The sequence below is a fragment of the Triturus cristatus genome, chromosome 3_2 (genome assembly GCF_964204655.1).
Source record: "Triturus cristatus chromosome 3_2, aTriCri1.1, whole genome shotgun sequence".
Classification (NCBI taxonomy): domain Eukaryota; kingdom Metazoa; phylum Chordata; class Amphibia; order Caudata; family Salamandridae; genus Triturus; species Triturus cristatus.
The window spans coordinates 737,553,581-737,573,171 of record NC_140584.1 but is presented as its reverse complement, the minus strand read 5'-3'; the positions used below and the strand labels follow the sequence as shown (position 1 = coordinate 737,573,171).

The window sequence follows — 19,591 nt, the reverse complement described above, 5'->3', positions numbered from 1 at the left end:
GGGCCATACTCTGGACTCTTCCACTGGATGGAGGAGGGGAAGAAACTAAACTTGAAAGGAAAATCCAAATATACTAGGTCCAGTGGTGCTTGATAGTTTCATTGGTGTGCTAGATGTTTCTTTTGGCAAAGTAATAGTCGCATTCTAATTGTGGGTTGACACCGGCTACTATGATTATGTGCAAACTACGCTGTTGACCATTCCGTCCTGTAAGTGGGTCATCAATAGCTCGTATACAGGTTCACTATAGGGAAGTGTTTTGAACTGTATGTTATTTTAGTTTTATTAATGCTGTATTCTCATTTAACGTAAAAATATTTACAGGTTCTTTTTTATTATTATTCAGACAGCACAAAATAGCATTTCAAGGCATCATAATAAAGTCACAGCTCAGTAATCAGTTCCACTGCAAAAGTATCCTTTTAACCGCAAAGATGTATCGTTTTCATGTTAACATTTATGTAATATAACCGGTAAATAAACCACTCCTGCTTAGATGAAATTTCACATGGAGAGGGAAATGTTGGCGGAGTGGTTGGTGAGCGTTGTGTGTCAGTGGGGTGTAGCAGGTACGAATGTCACTTAATAATCCCCAGTTATACTTACAAACGCTACAATGGGCCTCACTGCAGGTTGTCTGTCATGCAACAAGACCCACTATCCTTCCAGTACTCCAATCAGGATTTGAAATCACAGCAGTATAATTATTGAGCACTAGACCACAGGGGGATTTGGAAGGTTACTTCACCCTCTTCATCATGATTGCAACCAGTTTTTTAACACTAGACCTTTCCATCTCCAGGGTTCTTGGTGCACCCACTGGAAGATAATGTGTTTTTTTCACTGGATGAGATAAAAAAAAAAGCGTTGAACCAATTTAGCAAATCGAGGGCAGCTGGCCCCGATGAGTTACCAATAGACTTCTTCTTAACTAACCAGGAGCTCTGGGCCCCGTTACTCACCAATGTTTTTAATGTCGTAGCTCAAACCAATGTCCTTCCCTTCTGGAAAAAGTCAGTTATTATCCCGATTTATAAAATGGGGGCGAAAGCTATCGCGAAAACTTATAGACCAATATTGCTTCTAGATAGCACAGCAAAATTAATGGACCGCTTATTGCTCAACAGGTTGGAGGCATGGGCTCAAGAAAAGAGGATATTAACTCGAACTCCGCATGGCTTTAGGAAGGGCAAAGGGACTGTTGATCAGTGCCTTAATCTAAATTTCTTGATTGGCAAATATACAGCGGCCAGAAAGACCACCTTTACAGGGCCTTTATGGACTTGTCTGCTGCCTTTGATTGTGTTGCCATGTGAAATTATGGTCAATAATGGAAGGCATAGACAAGCCAATAATTTATTTAATCCGTGAGATGTATTCTTCTGCCTCTGCCTTTATTCGCTATGGGAGGGAGAGTGAATGCTTCAGAGATTTTCCAATCACTTGCGGAGTTAGGCAAGTGTGCGTACCCGCACCTTTTTTATTCTCACTATATACCAATGGTGTGGAAGCTGCTCTGGCTGGGTCCACTAGCGACGTCCTCACCATTCATTCCTCGTCAGTGCTGCTACTTCTTTATGCAGATGAGGCGGTTATGCTGGCAAGGACCAACAATGCTTTGCAGATACTTATAGAGATCTATAATAGATTCATGAAGAATTTAGACCGCAAAGTGAATGAATCTAAGTTGTTTGTGCTTGTGGCAGGAGCAAGACCCAAAAAACTCCCTAGATGGAACACTGGAGGTGGTGGATACATTCTGTTATCTGTGTGTATTATTCGATGAAAAAAAATACATAGCAAAACATGGTGGTCAATAGAGGGCTCATGATGGAAAAAAAGTATAGAGGCCATTTTTAGTTTTTATAAAAAAGCTTGGTTCCAAACCATTGGAGGTAATAAAAAAAGATATACAAAGCTAAAAAAACATTTGTTGCAACATATTGTGCAGCCGTGTCGGGAATCACCTCCATTTCCACCTTACAGCAAATTGAGAATAGTTTTGGGAAATGCTTGGCAGGAGTTTCCCAATCCTACTCTTCTTATAATTGTCAGGTTGAATTAGACGTCTGTTCTGCTCTAACTCTTTTGTGGCACTCCGTGTGGAGAAGGGAACCGTTGAAGCTAAGACAAGACATTCTGAATGACTGCTTAAAGCTTGATGGTTCATGTAAAATAAAGTGGCTGAATTTTGTTAAGAATAGCTTTTACTCCATTGGTGTGCCCAAATTATTTGATGACTCGATCTCATGTAGTACCATCCCAAGGTCCAAACTCAAAGAATTACTGATAGGAAGGAAGAGCGATGGAAGTCCTATTCTTCTAAGTCTGAAGTTAAACATTATCACCCTGCACCAATAGTAAATACATCTGATTTTACCTATTTATCTTTTGTGACGAATACCCAACACAGATTTCTTTACTGAGGTTTCAACTGCATTATATTCCTCTTATGCTGAGTTATCCTTCCAATACTTACTCAGTGGATGCCCTCTCTGCCTGCCTGTGTGACACCCACTCGTCCCAATGTGATCTTCATCTTTTATTCTTTTGTAGCTTGTACAGCGAGGAAAGAAAAATGCACATTTGTCCAGTCATGCGTTATCTTAATTTCAGGCAATGTCGCCCAGCCCTATATATTTTGTTTTTCTAAAACAAATGTTATTCGTCAAATAGCACATTTGTGTCAGAGCTCTGTAACCCAGAGACTTCTGTATAATAAATGAAATACGTTATGACTTTGACATTTTCATATGAGAACAAGGAGAGTGAAGAGCAATGTAGGTGACAAAAGGAAGAAAAAAAACCCGGAGAAAAACAATCTTAAAGAGGCTCCAGCACCAAGCCACGATAGTCCGCCCAGCGCTTCCAGATTTTAAAATGTTTAAGCGGGCACCCTCTTTCAATAAAGATGGGAAGCTCCAAGAACATACAAAAGTCCAGGCCATTCTTCCATGCGGACAATGAGGGTGCCACCGGAGCCTTCCAGGCCCTAGCAGTGTCTCACTTTGCCAGAACAAACCCAAGCAACATGAGATGGCGTTTGTATATGTTGCCCCCAACCGCATCCATAACATGTAGGAGCACCATCTTCGGCGAGTGGGGAAGGTCCCGACCCAATACCTCAGAGAGGCAGGTCATCACCCCGCTCCAGAATTGTGTCAAAGAGGAACAGTGCCAAATTGTATGCATCAGGGTACCCTCCTCCCATTGTCCAGCCCTATATTTTTTTAAGCAATTATCTGATCCTTTTATTTGCTATTGTCTGGGCTCGTTCTTTAGGTGTGCTATAAAAAGGCGAAAACAGCATCCATAATGTGAGACGATGAATACAAGTTTTAACTTTTTCTTTTTTTACTGCCTCATTTTTAGCTGCACTAGTGTTCTTATCATGTACTTTTTAATCACTACTGTTGGAATGTATAATATGATTTTTTTTTGTGTGTGTAAAATACCTTTTATGCCGTTTTTTTGTACTGACGAAATAAAGTGATTATGACTGACTGACTGACCAGATGGCGAAATTAATTTGTTTAATTGCCAGAATGTGAGGGGACAATCGTAATGCAAATAGCAAAAAGAACGAGGAGTGAGAGGGCATTGGAGCTAGTCAGGGCATGGGAAGCGCTAGTTGAACTGCTACGGAACCCAGATAGTGAGAGGGACGAAGACCAAGTAGAGGAGGCCCCTGCGGGAGAAGCTTGATTTATATACCCCAAAACAAGACAGGTGTTGTATACTACGATAAACAAAGTGATGCGATTCCCTCCCCACGGATAGCTTAGCAATGGTGAATTGGAATGGCGACTTATTGAGCGCAGATTGGATCAACCCGGATAAAGAAAGATATAAGACTGATTGCAAGTGACACACCTGGGGGAAGGGAAGGGAAGGGTGGGGGTTGTTGGGGGAGGTTAATATAGAATAGAGATTGCTTGGACCAATTGAAGCTAATATTATGGACCAAAGATATGTATTGTATTATTTAATTGCAGGGGGCGGAGAGTTGGGGCTTGGGCCAACAATAGAATATCTCTAATGGACTCAGTGAACAATAGAAGTTTACTGGACGACATTCCTGACTAAATGTTAATTGTATTTAAACAGTTAGAGACGGAAGCTTATGTAAAACTCAATAACGTTTGTTCTGGCTATTTGAACACAAAGACATATCCTTCTCGGATCCTGGTCCTTGCTGGAAACAAAAAAAGAGTCTGACAAGTCCAGCTCAATGAACCCTTTGATTATCAATAGTTAGTCTTACCTGTGTCTCAAAGGTCCCAGTTTGAGACCTCTGGTAAATTTGAACTTTAGAGCACGTCTTCTTTCAATTCATTTTTTGCTAGCCATTACCGTTCATAGTTCCAGGCTTCTCACTTCAGCCACTACTGCATCTAGCATTTATGCGCTGTCCCAGGATGGTCAGTGTCAGCTTCTCCTGTTCACCTACGTGACAGTCAAGGTCTTCAGGGAATGCAGTGCCCCCTCCATCACAGACATCTTATGGCTGCTCCTTTCGCAGGCACCCGTTAGCTCTGCTGGGTAAGAATTGGCTACACCTGGCAAATGGTTTTGCATCATCTCTATTAACCTTTCTCCAAGTGGAAGACCTTGGTGAGGAAAAGTCCAGCTTCTCCTCAACATCTTACTTGTTTGGTGAGGAAAAGTTAAACCCAGAGTTTTTCTAATAAGAGCTCCTTATTTTCAATAAAAGTCATCCCAAGCTACTAACACAGATAATCAATGTTGCAGTGGTGATCACTTCAGACAAGATTCAATTAGTGACCATTGCATGCAGGATTACTAGGATTTTGAATACTTCTACACTTCATAGCAGTGATATATGTAATATGGCACCTAAGAAAGAACATTTGTGATAAGACTCCCCAACGCAGCATGAATCACCATTTGAGCATGGCCCTTATATATATTTTATTTCTGCAAACATCAGCTTATCAGTTCTAAAGATACTCACATTACTTTTCGATAACTATTTAGATTTAAATAATACTATTTTAAATTTTGGAAGCATACCTAATTCAACCAAACAAAAGCTTTTCATTTGCTGGATTAAATTGTACATTGGGGAGCTACTCTCAGGTAGCCGGAGAGCCAGCAGTAGCTGTCGCGCTCCTCGTTGAAGAAACCTGGTCCCACCTCGCCTTAACATCTTCCTTGTGCTCAGTGGGAAACGGCTCCAGTCAATATGTGCTCCTCACTTGTTCTTCTGCCTCTTCAAATGCACACTCCTCTTCTTACTGTTTTAATAGAGACCTGGATTGCCGGGGCTGTGTGCTCCGTGATCAGTGGTTGGTTCTTCTTCACTCCTCAGTGCTTTTGCTGCTCCCACTCACTAGATCTCTCCCCAAAACATCTTTTTCCCCCTCTTTGAGCCTCCAGGCGTCTGTTTCGTGCAGAGACTCTGCTCCTAGCCCTGTTCTCGCCTGTAAGGGCAGCAGCAACACCCTTTGACCACTACAGAATCGTACTTTACCCACTACTGTTTTAAAGTTTGGCTTGGTGCATTTTCCCAGGGCTCTGTGTCGGGCATTTAGCTCTGAGACCGGCCGCTCTCTGTGTGGGGCTGGGAGGCTACTTCTCCTGACTGAGGTCCCTCTTCATTAGTCCCGACTTCCCAGCATTGGGAAACGGTCCGGCGCTCACCTGAGAGGCCGTCATCTTGGAGCCAGGAAAGCCCCATCAAAATATATTTTATAAACAGATTACTTAAGAAGTGAAAATACCGGGTTTTACAAAGAAGAGTTTGATTCTAACAGTTCGCATGTAATGCAGGGCAATTAAACATTGTTTGCTTAAGGTTGCAAGGATAGAATAGTGTGGAACTTCTAGTCCGGCAAAAGTCTGTCTATGTACTTTTTGGCGGTCTTTAGATGTGGTGCACCTCTTTTTAGGTCTCGGCCTGGCGAAAGCAGCGCATGCGCTGCTCTGCCATGCAGAGGCTTCTTGGAATCAATACGGATTCCGAAGCCATGTCCCATCTCCGCCTTCAGCTTTGATTTGTGTGCGTCGTTTGGTGTCACGAATTATGCCAAAGGCAGTGCAATGATTATACCGAAGGCATGTCAATCCCTCATTGTTGACCACCCTGTCTCCTTTTAGCCACGCCCACCGGGATTAGATCTTTTACCCGCGGCAGTACACAGGCTGTTTTTTATTGCTTTTAAAAAGTGCGCCTGCAACGCTCCGGCCGTCAGCCAGTCTAATAAATCATGTACAGCATCTTATTTCCTCTCCTCAACCTCTCTCCCACTGTCTTCCTCTTCTTGCTCTGTCCCTCTTTCTGCTCTCCCCTCCGAGCTCTTCTACCTGTCTCCTGTCCCTTTCACAGTCACCCCTCTGAACACACCACAATCACCGGCTGTATCTGACCGGCCTCTCTCTATTTCACAATAAAGCACACGCGCCAGTCGTGACTTAAGATATAGTTCATACATTTGTGTTTATTTATGTCCATGAAATCACCTTGATTCTCTGTGCGTCCTCCAGACCAGGATCACTCGCGGATGATCCGCTTTTGGGCCACGTGTTTCACCACCAAGGCGCACAGCACTGAGAAGCCACATGGACTCGACACACTCTCCTGACGCTGCTGACAGACACACAGGTCCACATGGGCCCCTCCCAAGGACCCCGAACCCCTCAAGAGCCGGTGGGGCTGGGGAGAGTCAGTTACAGGATAAGGAAGAGTTCACTTGGGCAGAATCACTGGAACAGAGACGCTTCTACAAGCCCGGTCCCCCTGGAATACACACAGATCTGGACAGAGCCAGTCACGTGTCAGGACAGTGCAGCTCTTCTCAGGGGTCAGCAGGGTTGGGACAGAGCCAGTCATGAATCAGGACAAGGCAGCTCCTCTCAGTGATCAGCAGGGTTGGTACAGAGCCAGTCACGCGTCAGGACAGTGCAGCTTCTCTCAGTGGTCAGCAGGGTTGGGACAGAGTCAGTCACACGTCAGGACAGAGTCAGTCACGCATCAGGACAGATTCTCTCAGTGGTCAGTCACGCCACACTTCACTTGATGTTTAAGTGACTTTGCCCCAGCTCAGCCAGCATTGAAAGCAAAGGCCTGTCCGGAGCCCCACATTCTCCTATATTCTATTTCCCAGCGCCTCAAAGCCATTGAGTTTGAGTTTGAGATGCTGTCCTATCCGACTCTCCCTCGCTGCACATGGAAGTTATTCCGGGCTTATTCCTGACGTGTCTGTGCAGGCGAGAACACAAGGACTCTTATCACAGGGTGCGCCGGGAGAGCGCACCTGGGGACGTACCGCTGCCAGCACGGGGGTCACATTGGACGGGGTTTACTCAGCAGGATTCCAGGGAAGAGCGCGAGCCCGGCTCACATTACACCCCTGCGGCATATTTCCGGTCCCCGCATATGTGCTGAGTGAGTGCAGCAGTCCTTGGACCGGAGTGGGTTCCTCTTCAAGGTGAACTCTCCTCTGAGCAGGGAGGGGGGAGTTCTTCAGCGCGACCTTCAAGGGGTTGCTCCATCTGCTACATGAACAGACCCACTGTCGAGAGGGTGACCTCCAGCACTCGGGATGTTCACCAACAGCACTAAGCGAGCTGGGACGGCCGAAGGCTGTAACATACCACGCATCGACAAAACCCACACTTTGTGTACAGCAGAGACCGCAATAGGCACAATATCTACCCCCACAGGACAGCAACCAGGAGAGCGGACAGCAGTGGGATGGGCAGTTGGGCGTAGCCTTGTGTAAGAAAGGAAGTGGACCCTCTGGCAATAATCAGGGTTCAGTTGGCCGTCGGTGCTCTGGGACCCGGTGCCACTGCACCTGATACACCTTGCAACCGAATGGCAGAGATGTCACCGGTCCAGGTGCATGCTTGGCAAATGGGTTGGTCCCTCAACCCCGTGCACAGCAGTAAAACACAAGCATTGAAAATGCAGTAGGTCTCGCCTTTGATTAAGTTAAAGCCATTTGCTTTGCTAATGGTATTGTATAGCAAAGCAAATGGCTTTAACTTAATGAAAGGCGAGACCAATTTAATTTTAAATGCTTGTTCATTGTTTAGCGTGCGTTCCATCACTTTTGGTCTCTTCATTAAACTTATATATATGTGAGTTACAAAGTGCTGGACTGCTTTCATCACCGCATTCACGGGAGCTGTGTCCTGAAGTCTGCAATGACAAAATACATGTACAGGATGACAATCTTAGGTACACACAGTTTTCCTATGTGGAAACAGGGCTCTTTAAATAACTAGTATTTATTTAGTGTGTGTGTTTGTGCGTGCGAGTGTGTGTAGACTTAGCTCACATTCTTGAATGAATGTTCTTTTGTGCATAAGCACATCAAGCTACCTCAGTTTTCTTGCACGTCGCTATGGAGTGTCGATTTCACACCACCAGAAACACTGGAACGTTTCTGTGGCGCTCAATTTACTTTGAACATATAGTGTCTTCAATCTGAAGTATTTTATGCCAGCAAACCGCTCTATCAACCTCAAAAAAGAGTTTGACCCCCAATAGCACAGCATATTCTTGATAAACTGAAGACCCCAGTGCCAGGAAGAAAAATAAAAGAAAACAAACTTTCTCTTGCTAAATGGACATCGATCATAACGAGCTGCTCCTTCATCGGGAACAAGTTACTACTTGACTGTTCTTGTGGACACCCAACAGAGGCCCTCTTTCTAGACACCTGCTTGCCTGAGTCTAACTCTCCCTTTCTTTCCCTTTTGCCTACTTGCTCTGTGTATACGTTTTTTTTTAGCTGATGTACTACATAAACCAATAGAAGTTACTCCAGGAATGATTTTTTTTGGATTGCATACAGACTATCATCTTAATGATCAGGCATCCAAATTTATTTTTTATGTGATTTATCTTGGCGAGACGAGAGATATGTAGAGCTTGGAAAAACATAAACGCTCCCCCTTTCATAGAGTGCTTGAAATATATAATTTATACTAGTGAATCTGATATGGCATGTGACAGCAAGAGTTATGGAAAAGTCTGGGCAGCACTGGTTGCATGGCGAAATAGGTAAAGAATATTCCAATGATTTCACCTGGGCACTGCTCGTTTGGTCCCTTCAAAATTAACGCCGGGTTATCTGGCAGCGTGAAATGGAGTGGACGCTGAATGCAGTGGTTGCTTGAGGGTTTGAGCTTCTCCCTCTCTGCACCGGTCTTGAATATCAGGGCTGGAATAGGTCGATCGGTGGAGAGGGGTTGAGGCCTTCCATCAGGAATGCCCATTTTGGTATATGAGGAATAACAAAAACAAAAAAATGAATTCCTCTAAATCATTAACCAATCTTAGTGATTCTTTAGTAAATATCGAATCCTGGATGATTGACGACTTTCTCAAACTAAACAGCAATGATACCGAGCAGCCTTTAGTGCCAAACAAATCCTGTTGACGAGCAAGTCTACAGCCCTCCCCAAAAAGTAAGTTGCATATCCAGTGTCATCTGTGTGTTTTAGCTTCACCTAAATTACTGCAGTGGTCTGTAAGTCTACCAATTGAGTGTATTAAGAACTTTACAGTTGAGGCTGCCGGAGCTCTGAGAAGTTTGACCATGTGCTTGCTACAAGAAAGAAACCTGTCTGGCTCCCAGTAAAGCAGATGGTCCCGGTCAATATTATTTGCCTTGTGCATATGATGTACTAAGGACTTCCTCTGAGACATTCCATGATTACAAGGATACATGCACTGAGCATCTTTGCTCCGTTTTGCTTCTTCAGGTCCCAAGTACTAACTTGCATAGTTTGGAGAACTTTCCTTAGACCACCTTGTCTCTAAGTGCTGAAACACCTTTCTCTTGTCCTTAGGAAAGTGACCACTTACCACTCATTTAGGAAGGCTTTTAAGATACTCTTTTTCCGTATATTTGTTCTTGAGTCTATTTTTCTTACCATCCCCCTCCAATCTTGGTTTGAGGCTTCTGAGTGTCATGAAGGACTGTGCATGACTGTGAAATTTATAAATAAATAAATAATTACATAAATACCAAGTGATAACACGTGCCCCAGATTTTGCATCGCATATAAGACTGCAATGTATTCTGTACAACAGATTCAAAAGTTATTTGAAAAGGATTCCTTTCATTCTCACTCACCTGGAGGCTGGATCCAGGGATGCTTGCCTGAGTAGGTTGCGGTGATTTTTGATGGGGTGGTTGCTTCAATTACTTAGTATTTGTTCTCCAATCACTCCTCCTCTTCACTCCACCCTCCTAACAAGACACCATTTTTAGTACAAAGTGGCAGCGTTTTACCTGAAGGTAACCATACAGAAATACCTTTTATTGGGACGAAGGACTTTAAAGTACCCTCAACATTTCTGCTGTCCTGAATGGCCCATCCAACACATCATCCTGCTCAAAAACATTTAGCAATAGGTAAGATTTAAGGTGGGGATTCTGGTTGAGATTGTGCTCGTAGTACTAGAGAAGGATTGGCATCTAACTTCAGTCGGTCCTACTTTGTTCACTTCTTTGGATTCAGCTTAATGGAGTGCGATTCGGACACATGCTGGGAGATGATGATTTTCTTGCCCTTGCTGAAAGCATTCACCTTGATAGTGAGTGGGTCGGGACTTTAAGGGAGTGTTACATTTTCACACTAGATCTCTACCGACTATCTATTTCTTTCTTGATGACTCGGAGTTTCACAGGGGTGTGGAATTTAATAAAATATCACTTGTCCATGGGGCAGGTTGCTTCATAAATCTACTTGTCCAGTAACAAAATCTACTTATCCATTTTGTGCCATGTAATGTGGCGACAAATTATGGCAGCAATCTCATTATATAGGAGCTCTGAAATAGCCTCCATGATTATGCAAGGGCTCCTTCCAAAGTAGGGTTTGAATACTAGCAATTCCCTTATGTTGTGAGGTTTCCGCAGATCTACATACTGGGGCTGAAAGTAATGGTAAGCAATAGTTCCAGGAATGGAATGCCCTTTGGAGTCAGTGCAAACCTTCGAACTTGCATGTTTTAAGGGTTCTCACCAACTCTTCTCTAATCTTTTCCCATACTGAGAAAGGTTGAAAATTTACTCCCGACAATAGCAGACATAAAACTTCTTCCAAGATTGGGGAAAAAAGGGGTTGGAGGGAACGTGAACTTGCAAACGCTCCGATTTTCACGAGAAAATCTACACCTGCATATTTGCTCATGCTAAAAAGCAGTTCACAAATATTTTCTAGGAGAACTATTTATTGGCCTACTTCTGTAAAGTCTTGTTCACGAAAGCCATATATCTGCACTTAATGCAAGGACATGGGTGCACTTTTGAGAATTTATTTAGGTCTGGTGTTAACCATGACCTTTTGTGTTTATTAAAATTCTTTCTCTTTCTGTCTTTTGGCTAGCTTCATTGTGAGTGACAGGTTCTGTTCTTTTACAAGGAGCATATCGACACAGTCATTTTATTCAGTGCCGGGAACTACTGCGTCAATATGTGCTTTTTGAGTCCAGAAACTATCTTTGCTTTTGCCAATGTTTGTTATAATGTGTGGGCCTGGCAGCTCCCACCCCAATAAGGTTTTACAAAAGCCATGCCAAAACAAGTCACGCATTGACAAAACCTAAAGGCTGACCATTAATTTCAGATCTACTGGCTTTACTATATTTATGTTTCCCATAATCTTTTAAAAAACTTGTTACACTGATTTTACATTATGAATATTTTAGGGAAATACTAGCATACATCAACACATTTTACTAAATGATGCTGCAGAGAAATGGTACCTAAAACATTACAGTAGTTTAGCGAAATGTTTTTGCATTTTTTTAATGAATGTTTTATTTTGAAAGCAAAGAATCAACAATGTTGCTTTCAAGGTTCTGCAAATATTTGCATCAAATCAGATAGCATTCTGGGAGCATTATACATAGCCTCATATTGCTAAACATTGAAAACGTGCACACACCTTTTTATGCTGGAACCAGTCAGTAATGCAGTCAGAGCTTACAACATTTACTTAGAGCACGCACCCTAATAATAAAGGCTTTTAATTAATGAACCATAAATACAAGTATGAACAGCATTAACACATGTACACAAATATTAGCTTAACTGCAGACAATGCCCTTCCCTTATCCATAATGTGGTACTGTAAACTGGCAGCCAAAGGGTTTGTGCTGCAGGGGGTTGGTTCTAATTGTCCCAAGGACAAAATGCACATGAAAACTTGTTGCCCTTGACTCCAAACAATATGTCCCGGGCGTTGGGCTATAGGAATTCCACATCCCTGGTTTCATAAATGTGTTCATCTTCATCATGCCACAGGCCAAAGGTGGGGTGCACTCACTGCTGTGAACCCTGATATCGCAGTGGAAATTCTCATGGGGTGGCTGTCTGACTGGCACTTCAGTGGTTTTCGAATCAAGACAACGTAGACCAGATTGAAAGCATCCAGAGGGGATGGGTGTAATCTTCTTGTGCTTGGAGTCTCCACTGCTGGAGCACATTGCCACCAGCAGGACGACAAAATCCTGTTTGCTCTATCTTTAGGTGTTGTATGCACAATCATTCTTTGGATTCACATTGATTATCAGCTGGAATTCATGGTTCCTGATGTCTTTGTACAGCAATTTGTGTCTTTTTTTGGGGCAAATTGAAGAGTTCAGGACCACTATGAGTCTCATTTTAGTTAGCAATGTAGTTTGCAGCGCACGACCTGAACTAGATCGTGTGACGTCATGGTATCTCTGTCTTGTAGAGCATGTGTTGCCCCAGAGTAGGCATCTGTTCTCACAGTTTGGGTGGATCCTACACCCCCTACTGTCCTGGCTATATCTGAAAAGAGCAGTAAACTTATGGGCCTGGGATGACAACAGTGGATAAACAGGTAGGGAAGGAAACTGTATTCCTGCTATCTCTCCAGAGGCTGTACATTTTGTATTACAGCAAAAACCAAAGGAAATGATGGACAGAGTGTTGAACATTGCAAGCACTCACCCCCAGTCAACTGATCTGAGTTTAATCCATCACCGTTCTTTAGCCCACTCTGCCACCCCAGTTCAGACATGGCCATATGCAAATCAGTCTGACCCTGTGCCTCATGGGAACAGTCCAGCCCGAACTGCCAAGCCATGTCTTCCCTGGACCGGAAACAAGCTTCCTAGGACCGGTTTCTGGCAGTTCAGCCGTCTTCAGACAGGCTTGCTTGAATCCAGTGGCAAAGTGAGCAAGGGACTCACGTCTGAGCATACCCTGCCAACTTATGGCGAACAAAGCAAAAACCAAAGGAAGTGATGGACGGAGTGTTGAACATTGCAAGCACTCACCCCCAGTCAACTGATCTGGGTTTAATCCATCACCGTTCTTTAGCCCACTCTGCCACCCCAGTTCAGACATGGCCATATGCAAATCAGTCTGACCCTGTGCCTCATGGGAACAGTCCAGCCCGAACTGCCAAGCCATGTCTTCCCTGGACCAGAAACAAGCTTCCTAGGACCGGTTTCTGGCATGTAAGCCGTCTTCAGCCCGGCTTGCTTGAATCCAGTGGCAAAGTGGGCAGGGTATGCTCAGACGTGAGTCCCTTGCTCACTTTGCCACTGGATTTAAGCAAGACTGGCTGAGGATGTCTGAAATTCCAGAAACCGGTCCTTGGAAGCTTGTTTCCAGTCCAGGGAGGACATGGCTTGGCAGTTCGGGCTGGATTGTTCTCATGAGGCACAGGGTCAGACTGATTTGCATATGGCCATGTCTGAACTGGGGTGGCAGAGTGGGCTAAAGAACGGTGATGGATTAAACCCAGATCAGTTTACTGGGGGTGAGTGCTCGCAATGTTCAACACTCCGTCCATCGTTTCCTTTGGTTTTTTCATTTTGTATTACAGCCTTCACTGAATTGAATATTGAGGCAGTTCTGAAGGGCTCAGAGTTCAAACAGCCACTGGCTGAACTACCAAATTGGTTCTTTAGAGAGATGATACAACCAGGAAGGCTATTAACAAAGGTAAGCACTAGTTTTCTTTTTAATTAAGTGTTGAAAAATCCAGAATTGGCTTATTGAGTGCAAAACCAGTGTCGTCCGTGAGAAACCAGTAAGGTATGTTTTTGTTTAACTTTCAGTTAACGGTTAATGAGGCAGCAGCTCAGCTGTGTGTGAAAGACAATGCGCTGCTGACGAGAAGAGATGAGCTTTTCGCACTAGCGCGGCAGATCTCACGCGATGTCACCTACAAGTACACATACAGGGCTACCAAGTAAGCTAATTTGAAGGAAACAAATCAATGTTCTCTTCCCAGCATGTCTGTTGTTGTATTTCTAGATACATCAATAATGTTTTTCGTTAACAGTTAAGTGATCTTTGCTGTCTTCTAGCTGCAAGCTGATGTGACACCGAATATTTGCTAAACTGTGTATGGTAAATTATATTCTAATCATTGTGCCACATTATGGTTCAAATTTAGTCAACCCTAGCAGCGTTTTAGGTATTTTTCAGTCCATAGATACTGTTACAAAGTCATCCTGTGCCCTGGGCACCCCCCCCCAACGTTCTGCTGACTGATGCTGGTGGTAACTGACTGACTGACTCTGGGCTCTGCCTAACCAGGCCAAGGGCCAGTGCTATGCTGGAAAAAACAGATTAGAATACAGTTAAAACACCTACATACACAAGGGTACACAATGGTATGGTGGGGTACCCCTGTGATTGGCATGACCTACCCTATAAGCCCCTAGTATATAATAGGGCAGGGGGATTTAAGCTACCTAGAAGTGCCTAGTACCCTGGGGCATGGCAGTTTAAAGGCCGGCAGCTCTTTTTGCACTTGCATGTATGCACTGCTGAAGCCTGAGGCCAGTTTCAAAGCAGCACTGGGTGCCAGAACTGCTTTCAAAAAGTAAATTGTGCCCAAACTCGACTTTGGTGTTTGGGGCACTTAAAATGGATAACCTACAAGGTTTTGGCATATTAGGGACCCCCAGGGTCTCCCCTAGGTATCCCAGGGGTGGGGGTCAGATATTTATAAGGTACACCCTTATAAAATTAGTTTTATATGCCTGGATAAAGTGAAATTTCACATTTCACTCCCCACATTGTGGTAATGTGCTGCTCAAATTCGACTTTGATGCTAGAAGCACTGTAGAGGGAGAATCTGCAATATTTCTACAGATTCAGAACCCCTAAAGGCTCCCCTAGTTGCACATGGGTTGGGGTTCCTGTAGATATAAGGCAAGTACTTATAAAATATGTTTTTGTAAGTCCTGGTGCTGGAAAAATGCCCAAGTCATTTTTACCATTGCAAATCCCCAGTTACATAGGTTAACATGGTAGGAAGTTATTGATTAATAACTATGGATAGGAGAGGGATAGAAATGCCATTCAAAGACTTCCCAGAATGGTACTAATAAATCCAACAATAGCATATAGTTGAATTTCTCCTAAAGTGTACATACAAGAAATTGTAAGACTTTCTTATTTGTAAGTCCAAATTCAGCCTTCCAGTAGTCTGCCCTGATTGGTCAGAGTTAAGTGGATTAGCCAGGCTGCCTTTAAGATGTGATAAAGAGCCCCTGGGGTTAACCAGCTCTGCTGGGAGGGCAGTGTGCTGTTCCATAGGAATGCCAGGCCAGGGGGAGGAGTCGTAAACCATGTTCTTCAAAGGCAGAGGGATGGCCACAGTGTCAGTTTCTACTTTACACTTTTGACCCCCACCAGACCAAGGATTAGGGAAAGTATGTGCATATGGTAGGGGGAGAGTCTATGGAAATAAGCCATCCTAGGGTGTGTGTTTAGCCAGCTCTTACCTCCTTGCTGGAAAATCGGCCATTATGGATTTGGAAGATTTGATGCACTCTGGGACAAAATAATGTCACACTCTACAGGATGTGGTCATAACTTTGAGGAGTTACCCTGCTCCCATTGGTCAGAAATGACCTCCTGCATGACCCAGAGAACTTGGAATAAGTATCTTTGAGGGACAGAGCCCTGCAGATCTGCTGCTTAAAACTTACTGAAGCAAGAAGTGTCCTGCTGAGAAGTTTTGCTGTGCAAAGATTTCTAAGGTTTGACCTCTGAAAACTGCACCATCTGAAACTACAGCCCTGTGGATTATTTTGCTGAAAAAGAACTAAATAGTGGACTCCCTGAAAGCTAGAGGTTAAAAGAGCTCAACTGGAACATCACCAACTAAATCTACACCTTGGAGAACCATCAGTGGATTTGTAAGGGTTTTGTACCAGTGGATTGTGGGAACTGACGTCCTCAACTTTCAAGGACCATCTTGGAGCTTCCAGACCCTTGGAGTAAGTTTGAGACACTTTGGGACCCCTTGAGGAACTTCAGGAAGAAGTTCAGGAAGTTTGGAGAACTTTGGAGCAACTTTGAAAAAAAGCTCCATAGAGGGACCGACTCAACCTGGCCAGCCTGGCCGCCTGCCTTCAACCGCGAGCCGGCCATGCCAACCAGGTTCGTCCCGCTAAAAGCTCCATAGCTTCAACTTCCAGAGATTGACCGGGACTTAGAGAAATCTGAAGCCGACGAACCCTCACTGGATCTGGCTACATGAGGAGCATCGAGAGACCCCGCGAGAAAAAGCTCCAGAAAAGTTTCTAAGTCCGCTCGTAGAAAAGGTGACCGGGAGCAACCGCGAGAGCCAAGCCGCCTGCCTTCCATCGTGTGTCGGCCTGGATTCCTGGGTTGTCCTGCTGACGCAATCTTGAAATATTTTCTAAATCTGCTCCAGGGAAGTTGACTGAGACCTCGCCACAAGTCAAGCCGGCGAACCCTCACCGGATACGGACTGGCTGGGAGCTTCGAGGGGCCTCGCGAGAAAAAGCTCCAGAAAAGTTTCCAAGTGTGAAGGTAGAAACTGAGACCGGGACCTGCCGCAAGCTGTAAGCCACTCGGGGCTCCATCGCGGTCGGCCTGAAACTTTGACTTTACCTCGGTCTATCGCGAGCAGGTATCACAATATGGTGCTATAATCTTCCAAGTGCTATATTTTATTAAATCTTTGAAAATTCATATCTCCGGTTCCCTACATTGGATCTTTGTCGTTTTGGTGTCATTTTAAGGATAAAAACATTTCCTATTTTTTATAAATTAGTGTTGGATTTTTATTATGTGTTGTGTCTTAATTATTTACTGAAATTGTGTTTTTAAATGCTTTACATACCTGTCATTGAAGTAAAGCCTGTCTGCTCACAGCCACGTTTCCAAGGGTTGAGCATAGGAATCATTTTCGAAGTCCTATGCTGAATACTATCGTGTTAGTGGCCTTATTGCCAATGGCACACCTACATTTGCCCCTATCAAAAAACCACTTTCCAACAGATACTAATATTTCTCCCTTGCTCAGAACCTCTGGATGGATGGCCTATTAATCTGGTCTGCAGATCTTGAGTGAAGCGCTTTGGTTGGAAGTGAGGTGTCATTTTAAGCAGGTATGCTGGGCTGTTCTCCCTGTTTACTTTGGGGCAGTGCACAATACCATGAATTTAATCCTTGCCGTTTTCTGGCGTCAGCGAAAAGACTAGATGGATGTGTTCTGGCTAACAGAACGTAGGTGCAGTCTGTCTACTTGTTTCTGCAGCTTTTAGAGCTTGACAAGGATCTTCTTGGGGAGACCAGAAACGATTATGTTAAAGTTATCTTGGCATGACAGCACAGTAGAATTCATGAGCCCGGTTTTGTGGTCTGTGCAAAAGAGTGGGAAATGTTTCTGGTGATGAGAAAGCTGCATATTCATGCCCGTTGCCAGAATGTTGACTTGGGTAGTGAGTAAAGGTAATGCTTATGCCACCAAGAATGCCGAAGTGCTTTCGTTTTTATGGGGTTGGAGGTGTTCTGAGTGTTTTTGGCCAGGTAAACTGTGGTACATTCGACATTACAATGTTAGTCTTACATGCAAAGAAGCTTCTTCATCGGGAGGAATATGCGATCCAGGAATACAGAGCTAGCTCTTAGATTTGTCAGTTTCCAAAGTGGAAGTGCATTTGTGTATTATGTGCATTGATTTGGATGTGCACCTTGTACTGTTCAAGAAGATCTTACAAGAGAGAAAGTTGGTTTTGAGGTCTAAGATGGATGAACCTTCAAAAATGACACACAATACCAGGTATGTGACTGATTCAATCAACTGGTTCTCACACTTTAGCAGCACTCATTGATGAATGATTGGCTCCAGGGCAGGTCTGGAGAGTCATGTCCAGAGTTCGTCTTTCCTGAAGCTTTCTGGGGCTATCTTTATCATAGACCGATGAGCACTCAAGGTGAATTGGAGAGGATTTCTCATCCAAAAAGGGGAGATCTTCCTTAATATTGCCTGGTGCAGGTTTGGTGGTACTCCTTCGTTTGGAGATCAGATTTGTGGTCATGTAAGCGATATCTAAATTCTGCATACCCTTGCATTTTTTTGACATTTCCCTTTTCATGATGTTGCTGTGGATGGGGAGGCCGGATGTAAACCTGTAATAGGCCACTATTTGTGGATCTACTGTATTTTTCTTTCAGGATGGGGTTATGACGTTGTGTTTCTGAGGTCTAAATATGAGGGAGAGAATAGGAGAGGAGGGGTTACTAAAATTGCTGGTTGAAGAATTATTTGAAGCATGTGGTTAAAACATGGGTAGGTGGACACATTGGATAGTTTTGCTTTGAAGTTCAGGCGTAGGATCTTGGTAGCTTTCGGATGTGAGAATAGAGTGAAGACTGGTTGTAGCTGAGGAGAAGGGATGTTTGGACTCTTCTGGGCTATGGACTCGGAGATTATGGATTTTAAATACACTACTAGTTCTTCGCATTGTTGCTGAGATCTGCATGAGTTGCTTTTTTTGAAAACCGTGGTGGGGCACAAAATAATTCTATTGTTTGCTTGAATTAATGTATTTGGTGTGATTAGCTATTTTAATGGCTTTACCGTAACCTTACAATGGAGCTAGTATTCTTCGGTCTGAGACTTATGCTGTTTTCATTCCAGGTTTTGGGTGATGTGATGCAGCTCTTCTAGTTCCTTAGTAAACTACTTGTTGGTGGATTTGGAACCCAACTTCAGTTTTCTGGGTCTGGCTAGAGCTAGAGTGTCTAAGCAACAAGATAAGATGACTCAAATATTTCACTTCTTATTTTTCCAAAGTCTCTGGTGGGAATTTAGAGGAAAATTATTCAAATTCAAGTGGTTGCCTAATGGATTAGGTTTTCATAGTTTGTGGAGATGAAGGAGGGGTCAGACCATGCATATGCTTATATAGTCATGTTCGAGGTTTAAAGATTGTATGTGAAAAGGATATCTAGCATGGGCCCGGTTGAGTCACACACCACATATTTGCGGGTGAGGGGCTGCATGCTGTTGAGGTCTGCAGCCTATTCCGAAGTGTACTGCATGTGGGCCTAATTATCAAAATGGCTTGTAGTGGGGAAATGCCACAATCCTCCTTATTAAATTACATGTATATCCCAAAATGTCGGTGCTAAAGTCGCTAGCCGAATGTGCTTCAAAATCTACCATTTGTTACTAATTTCACAAAAATCCACGCAGCGAAATCACCATCTCCATTGCTTAGTGCTCTTTTAATCCTTGAATTTTAACCAGTTCTTCTGGCACAACATAGTTTAAACTTCAGAATATGCTATTATTT

At 43.7% G+C, this 19,591-nt stretch overlaps 1 protein-coding gene across 2 annotated transcripts in view; it reads left to right on the top strand.

Annotated features, from left to right (window-relative positions):
• Positions 1-19,591, top strand: part of NAB1 (NGFI-A binding protein 1) — a 136,937-nt gene that overhangs the window by 32,790 nt on the left and 84,556 nt on the right. For both annotated transcript variants that reach the window (XM_085648794.1, XM_085648795.1), the window contains one exon: positions 14,081-14,214. In XM_085648794.1, coding sequence (XP_085504920.1) covers positions 14,081-14,214 — 134 coding nt within the window. The remainder of the gene's footprint in view (positions 1-14,080; positions 14,215-19,591) is intronic.